At 42.6% G+C, this 8,654-nt stretch overlaps 1 protein-coding gene across 1 annotated transcript; it reads left to right on the top strand.

Moving 5' to 3' along the window:
- Positions 1 to 304: 304 nt before the first annotated feature.
- On the top strand, positions 305 to 8,651 carry LOC122665500 (probable LRR receptor-like serine/threonine-protein kinase At3g47570). The gene is made up of 3 exons (XM_043861656.1): positions 305 to 311; positions 7,236 to 7,820; positions 8,377 to 8,651. Exons 1-3 carry the CDS (start codon positions 305 to 307, stop codon positions 8,649 to 8,651), a joined length of 867 nt encoding a protein of 288 aa, XP_043717591.1.
- Positions 8,652 to 8,654: the final 3 nt, after the last annotated feature.

Genomic DNA, 8,654 nt, shown 5'->3' on the forward strand with positions numbered 1-8,654 from the left:
GAATTCTTTTCGCCCTACATTTACTCGATCTGTTCAACCTACAACGAGTCAAGCGACGACAGCAATTTCGCTAGCTCAACCAACAATAAGTCAAGCGAGCAAGGCCTCAACACCTAGAGATCCACCTTTTAAATGCTATATGTGCAACAAGGAAGGGCATATGACCAGAGATTGCAAATCGTGTGGATACGACAACAATTCATTTAATCAACCCTACGCTAGGCCATTTCAATCGCTTGACAATCGGATGCAAGGGAAGGTGTACGCTCTAACTAACAAAGAAGCTGAGGCAAACCCTGACGTAATGACAGGTAAGTGGTCGAATACTATAAATTATAGAGAATAACTGGTTTAATTTGTGAAACCTAAATTACCTACAAACCCTAGGTACCCTGAATGTCTCAACCATACCCGCACGAGTATTATTTGACGCGGGCGCAACCCACTCTTTCATCTCCTCAACCTTTTCGAGTAAGATGGAAGATCAACCAAGGGACATTGGGCATGGGTTAATAGTCAGTACGCCAATAGGGAGTGTCGAGAGTTTGAAAGAGGTCTACGACCCTTGTCAGTTTGAAATCTATGGGAAGAGACTAACCGTACGACTGATAAAAATGGATATAAATGATTTTGACGTGATATTAGGCATGGATTGGCTATCTGCCTATGTCGCAAACGTCATGTGTGTGGAGAAAATGATAAAGTTTAAACTAGAAGATGGGTTAGAATTCACCTATGAAAGTGAACCAAGGAGGAAGTCCAGGCGAATAACATTATTCGCACTCCAGGTGCAGAAGTTGCTTGATGATGGATGCCAAGGCTTTTTGGCCACTGTGATAGACACAGAAGCAAAGATAAAACACTTAGAGGAACTTCACGTTGTCAGGGAATTTCCTGAAGTATTTCCAGAAGATCTGACACAGTTGCCGCCAGACCGCGATATAGAGTTTGCAATTGATCTAATTCCTGGTGCAACACCGGTATCTAAGGCACCATACAGGATGGCTCCAGTCGAATTGAAAGAGTTGCAGACACAACTTCAAGATCTGCTGAAGAAGGGATTTATTCAACCCAGTGTGTCACCCTAGGGAGCACCTGTGCTATTCGTAAAGAAGAAAGATGGAAGTATGCGGCTGTGTATTGACTACCGCGAGTTTAATAAGTTGACAATCAAGAATCGATACCCGTTGCCGCGTATCGACGACCTTTTTGATCAGCTACAAGGAGCAAGAGTTTTCTTCAAGATTGATCTTAGGTCAGGATACCATCAACTGAAGATCAAGAGTGGTAACATCCATAAAACGGTGTTCCGATCTCGATACGGACATTTTGAATTTTTAGTATTGTCGTTCGGACTAACCAACACCCAGGCAGCATTCATGGATATGATGAATAGAGTATTCCATGACGTACTGGATAAGTTCGTCATAGTGTTTATTGATGACATCCTGGTGTACTCTAAGAATGAGGAGGAGCACGCGTGATACCTTACTTTCGTGTTGTAGCGATTGCAGGAGCACCAGCTCTATGCCAAATTTAGTAAGTGTGAATTTTGGCTTAACCAAATTGGTTTCCTGGGGTATATCGTCACCAAAGACGGCATTAAGGTAGACCCCGGCAAGGTGAAAGCGGTACTCGAATGGAAAACTCCAAAGAATGCCACGAAAATCCGAAGTTTCTTGGGATTGGTTGGTTATTACCACTGATTCATTGATAATTTCTCACATATCTCGGCACCCATGATAAAACTCACGAGGAAGGGTGCTAAGTTTGAATGGAATGAGACATGCGAGAAGAGTTTTCAAGAATTGAAAGATCAATTAGTAACAACTCCAGTTCTGACCATTCCAGACGGAACTGGAGGATTGGTAGTATATACGGACGCATCCAGAACAAGCTTAGGTGGCATCCTGATGCAGAGGGGTAAAGTAGTCGCATACGCCTCCAGGTAGCTGAAGGAACACAAGAAGAACTACTCCACTCATGACCTAGAATTGGCAGTGGTAGTCTTCGCATTGAAAATATGGCGACACTACCTATACGGTGAAAAGAGTGAAATCTTCAGTGATTACAAAAGCTTGAAGTATTTCTTCACCCAAAAGGAACTGAACATGAGACAAAGGCGGTGGCTGGAATTGGTATAGGATTATGACTGTGAAATCCAGTACCACCTTGGCAAGGCCAATGTTGTGACAGATGCATTTAGCAAAAATCTCAGACTGCGTCTCTCGCATCTTTGGTCATAAGTGAGCAATTAATAGAAGAAGCTCAGAAATTTGATTTGGAGCTCTAGCAGCAATGGATCTACAGCCGTCAATACGAGAAGAAATAATTGCGAAGCAACCATTAGATCTCGAGCTGGCCAAAATAATTTGGGAAATTCAACAAGGTGTCCATAAGGACCCAGATTTTTTATTGGCCTAAGATGGAGCATTGAAGTTTCGGGATAGATTGTGCGTGCCTGAAGATTTTGATGTCCAAGACCGCATTCTTAAAGAGGCGCACAACCCACCCTATACAGTCCACCCTGGAAGCACAAAAATGTACAAGGACATGAAGAAATATTATTGGTGGATTGGAATGAAGCAGACCATAGCAATCTACGTGTCCAAGTGCCTTACCTATCAACAAATAAAGGCGGAAAGACACCAACCGTATGGACTCTTGCAACCACTTCCCATACCTGAGTGGAAGTGGGAAAGAATCACTATGGATTTCGTAACAAATTTGCCCAACACCAAGAAGGGCATGAATGCAATTTGGGTGATCATAGACGGACTGACAAAGGCAGCTCACTTCATACCAATTAAAATAAGTTATCCGATGGAAAAGCTTACCCAAATCTACATTGACAACATAGTCCACTTACACGGCGTGCTTGTCAGTATTGTGTCTGACAGAGACCCTCGATTTACCTCAAGGTTTTGGAGAATTTACAAAAGGCATTGGGATCTCAATTGAATCATAGTACAGCTTTCCATCCACAGACGGACGGACAATCAGAAAGAACCATTCAGACTCTGGAGGATATGCTCCGAGCCTGTGTTTTGGAAATGAATGACAGTTGGGATGCTCACATACCACTGGTGGAATTTGCATACAATAACAGTCACCACTCCACCATTGGCATGGCACCGTTCGAAGCATTCTATGGCAGGAAGTGTCGAACTCCGCTCTATTGGGATGAAGTTGGTGACCAGAAGTATCTCGGACCTAAGATGATACAAGAAACCTACGACAAAGTAGATGTCATAAGAGAGAAGATCTAGGCAGCCCAGTCGAGACAGAAGAGTTATGCGGGTAATCGAAGGAAAGATATTGAATTTGAGATCGGAGAAAAAGTATTCCTTTGAGTGTCTCCAACCAAAGGACTTCTGCGCTTCAACAAGAAAGGCAAGTTGAGCCCAAGATTCATTGGTCCATATGAAATTCTAAACAAAGTGGGACTCGTAGCATACAGGCTGGCTGTACCACCAACTTTATCAGGCATCCACGATGTTTTTCATGTGTCAATGCTACAAAAATACATAAACAATCCGACGCATGTATTATCAGCTGAACCTGAACAGTTGGACGTGGATATGACCTATGAAGAGCACCCCACAGAGATATTGGACAGAAAGGAGCATAACCTCCGGAACCGCACCATCGTTTTCGTGAAGGTTCGATGGGGAAATAACTCAGTGGAAGAAGCTTTATGGGAACGTGAGGAAGAAATGAAGGAGAAGTATCCTCAACTCTTCGGATTACTAGGTAAGCAAATTTTGAGGATGAAATTTTTGTAAGGTGGGGAGAAATGTCAAACCCTGCCCCCTGACTAGCTGGAATCTGACTGAAGTGCAGGAACCCCTGGCCAGGCCACCAAGATCACTGTGGAGCATCACTCCACTCAATGAGATCAATAAAAATGCTTTGAACAGGTTTCCCTATATACCTGTTAGAAGATGGATAGCAGACCCCTACACTTGCACAGCTCACACACTGATGTATGACTTGGACCCCAGGTAATCTCTCTCCTCCTAACATGGTGGGACCCACCTCTAAAAAATCTTGTAAAAACCCATGGTGGACATGTGGGGACAATACCCTGACCTAGGGTCAAACCCCTGTGCAATCCCCCTTTGAATTCATGTTGCTGGAATTCACTGGGCCATGGCACTGGGCGATGTGGCAACGCCCAGAGACATCGCCCAGTGGCTATTTTTGCATATATTTAATTATTATAATTATGGGGACCACCCAACTTGGCCATGGGCACTCTCCAGTGATAGAGGAGACTCTGAGGGACCACCTCATACCCCTGGTTTAGTGTGGACCCCACCAGTGTACCCAGAACTGAACAGGATTAGTTTCAAAAATCAGTTTTTAAAAGAGGGACTGAAGGAAAATAGGCATTAGTTGGCCTTAGGCTATAAATAGGAGGCCATGGGATCATTTTAGAGCCCTTGGCAAATTTGAATGCGAAAGAGAGAAGAAAGGAAAGCCGAGAGAAAAGAGAGGAAGGGAAGGAAGGAGGAAGGAAGGGGGAAGGAAGGAGACCAGCTGTAGCCATTCTAGCCTGCAACCGAACCTCCCTAAGGCCTATTCAGGTATAAAACTATGCCCTCAAGCCTGCTGCCTCCATCTCTTCTCTGTTTTTGTGATGTTTTGGTCCCTGGGTAGCCCAGACAAGCTAGGGTTTGCCCAGTCTTGGTCCAGACCAGCCATGCAGACCTAGTGCATGGTGATTCTGAGATTTTTATTGAAAAAGAAAATTCTGATATGCTGCTGCCTTGGCCAAAATCTGGCTGTGCATGGTTGCACTGCCTAGATCCCCTTCTGGTTGATGGAATTAAGCCCAGACTGCAAGCCAGGGCTGTAGAGACCAAACCCTAGGTGGTTGCAGCCCTAAAACCCTGCTAAACATGCATATCCAGCCTTGCATGGGGCTGAATCCAAGATTTCATGTTTGATAAAACCCTGAACACTATTCACCAGGGTTGCTTGGGCAGCCAGATCCAGTCTGATGGTGGATTTGCCAGGCGATCAGCCTAGGGCAAATGGTAGACCACCACAAGGGCTACCTAACCACCCCAACATGCAGAGGATCCATCAAGCCCTTGGCCCTGCAAAGCCCAGCCTAGGGAACTTAGCCCTACTGTCGATTGCAGGCACTGGGTGATGCACTGGGGGATGCAGCAAGGCCCAAAGCCATCGCCCAGTTGTGGAATCTTTCAGAAATGAAGGGGCAGATCTGTAATTTCTTGATGGCCTTGACCCTTGGGCACTGTGGGATGTGGGAAATGATAAAAATGTCCTTCCCCCACATCTGTCCATAAGTGAAAAATATTTTGGAACCCTAAGTGGGCCCCGCATGTGACTATGCACTACTGTGTTTGATTCTAAATCACTGTTCTAAAGAGGACAGCAGTGTAATCATGTCATAGACTATTGTGGGACCATGTTCTGACCTAGTGGCAGGTACTGGTATTACAAATGACCAATTTACCCTTGTGCCCTAGCACTGGCCCTTGCACCGAAACATGACCTAAGGCCCGGTGTAAGGCTCAGTGATTCCAAGAGTGAACCAATTGAACTCCAGGTCAACCCAGTAAGATTAGGGCAAACCTAGGACTTCTAATGACAGACTGATAACTGAACATGACAACTTGTGATCTACATCTAGGACTTGATCCTGCTCAAGGACATCAACTAGACAACTGCTGGAACAGAATTTGTGACTGAGTACCAAGAGCCAAGTACTGGTGAGTGAATAATACTATCGTATGTGTAAATGTAATTTTGATCTGATGCCGGCTATTAATAATTGAATCATGAATGCTGTGTTATTTACTTACAATTCAAGTTACTCAAATCACTGCATAATGCCTGTTGTTGATCAACACTGTGAATTCTATATGATGATTGTGATTGCTAGACTAGATGCCATACTCGGCTTGGAAATGGGGCCTATGGTAGCCCGTATTATGGGGTACGGTTGACACCGCTGGACTCATACGATGTCATATAGACATAGGGCTAGAGTTTCATCACCCATGCCACAAACCCTTGCCAGTAGGGGTTAAGGTGCTGGATGCCTGTGGGGACAGTTATCAGGAAGTGAAAAAAAAGAAAGAATAAAAGAACACTGGAATGGTGCATGAGGGAAGAAACGGTTGTTCCCCTGGATAATCACAGAGGGCTGGTCGGGCCGACCTTGGTGAACCAATACGGGGGCTGACCAGTCTTCTCTGACAACTCAATGGGTGTATCACGGGAAGGGGTTAGAAGCCCACACCAGGGATACATGTATTGGGGATTGTAGTGGCAAGACCAGACTTAGTTGTAATGATTGGTGGTTAATAATAAAATCTGGACTTGCATATCATGTAGATCATGTGAAATGTGGATTGTGATTGCATGTGCATGCATGATTGATGTTATTTGCTCATGAGCCCGGTGGGGCTCACACTCTATTATATGTTGCTCTCTTCTTAGATGATCCTGCAGGTGGATGCCGCTGTGGCATGGCGGGCTATTTCGAGGAGGAGAGTTTTGGTGGTTATGACGATGTTGGTGTGGACCCCGACGGAGGTCATACCAATCCTGCGTACGTTCTCGGTGGTCATTGCGGATGAAGACCATTGAAGCGTGCATGTGATGTTTTTACTGGGAACTCCTTTTGGGTTTTCTGGAGTATCCCCGTTCTGACTTGGTTGTGTAGTTTTTATTTTGTTTTTCTTTTAGGGCTGAGGATGCTCGCCCTGTATATATTTTTTGTATGTACTTATCAACTTTTGTTTCTTTGTTGTGGGTTGTGTGTGTCCGGGAGATGTACCAAACAAAACTTTATATGTATATATTATCACCATTTTCGGTATCGCTATGCTTCCATTTACTTATGAATTATAGATGTCCTGCATTATTCTGATCTTACTTATGGTTAAGATGTGGATGTGGTTTTATGAATGTAAGCACTGCTTCTAGATCCATGGGATTTGGTGGATTGCCGTTACGCAATTCGGGTCACCTACCCAATCATCCTAGGGGGTGGTTTGGGGTGTGACACACAAACTATGAATCTACAAAACGAGAAAAGATCGATGCTTTCAGAATAGTTTTGACGATAACCGGTGTGGTTCTTGGTTTTCTTTTGACATCTTCCTTTCTTATACTTTATTGGATAAGAAGATCAAAAAGTAAACCTCCATCCATACCATTAATCGGGGATCAGTTCTTACACCTTTCTTACAAAGAGCTCTTCCAAGCTACTGGAGGATTTTCTTCAGCTAATTTCATAGGTTCCAGTAGTTTTGGCTCTGTATACAGAGGGATTACCAACCAAGATGAAACCATTGTTGCAGTCAAGGTACTCAACCTTCAAAATCCAAGAGCTTTCAAGAGTTTTACTGCTGAATGCGAAGCATTAAGACACATTCGACATCGCAATCTTATCAAGATTTTAACTTCCTGTTCAAGTCTTGATTCAAAAGGCAAAGATTTCAATGCCCTTGTTTATGAGTTCATTCCCAATGGGAGTCTAGATGATTGGTTGTATCTGCCGACAGAGGAAAATAATCATTCAAGGAGTTTAGGCCTTCTTCAAAGATTAAACATCGCAATTGATGTAGCTTCTACACTAGATTACCTTCATTACCACTGTTATGCAACAATTGTTCATTGTGACTTGAAGCCAAGCAATATTCTACTTGACAATGATATGATTGCACATGTTAGTGATTTTGGTTTGGCAAAACTACTTTTAGAACCTGACAACAACTCATCCCAGGCTCAAACCAGTACCATTGGGATAAATGGATCTGTTGGCTATGTTGCTCCAGGTAACAAACAAACTACACAATTTTATTTCAAATTATCAGTCTATATTTTAAATTTTGATTATGTAGATCTAAATTCCCTTTACTAAGTTTTTTATATCTATTCGAATCAGAAACTGTTGTTGGGTGTGAAACATGACCCAAATGATGATTTAAACATAGAGACTAGATCTAAAGAACATGTTTATTAGGTGTAGTATTCCAATCTAACTATTGTTTCATATATAAATCTTGTTATGGGTAGTTGATTTAGTATATCAACACACTTTTACATCTGAATTAGAGTGGATCATGGTTTTATCCATATTCACTTCAATTAGGAATTGGTCATACTATGAACGCAATGGACTTAGTATCTAATTCGACCGAATTTAGATTGGATTCCTATTAACGTAATGAAAAGAATCATGGTTCCCAAAGTAAAGAAATGACCATATAACTTGCTACTTTGATACTATGTTCACAATTTCCATATTTGAGATTGTAATTTCTAGTATTATATGAAAAATATGCTAATCACTTATTGTTATATTAATAGCAAGAGGATTATAAATTTCAGAATATAACATGGGTGGGAAGGCTACTATACAAGGGGACGTATTCAGCTATGGGATCCTTTTATTAGAGATGTTCACAGGAAAAAGGCCAACAGATCAGATGTTTATTGACGACTTCAATCGCCATAACTTTGCAAAGGCATCTTTACCTATACACATGATGCAAATTTTAGATCCAACACTCCTACCCAATGAAGAAAACAGTGAAGAAAGTGAAGAAGATGCAACAAATAGAATAGAAGGTCCTAGTCATCAGACAGATAAATTGCAAGATTGAATA

This window comes from Telopea speciosissima, chromosome 6 (genome assembly GCF_018873765.1).
Source record: "Telopea speciosissima isolate NSW1024214 ecotype Mountain lineage chromosome 6, Tspe_v1, whole genome shotgun sequence".
In the NCBI taxonomy this organism is placed as follows: Eukaryota; Viridiplantae; Streptophyta; class Magnoliopsida; order Proteales; family Proteaceae; genus Telopea; species Telopea speciosissima.

What these genes read in the sequence shown, in the direction of transcription:
- LOC122665500 (XM_043861656.1), top strand. An exon ending in TGTTGGCTATGTTGCTCCAG is followed by an intron (nt 7,821 to 8,376) that starts GTAACAAACAAA and finishes TATAAATTTCAG; the next exon opens with AATATAACATGGGTGGGAAG.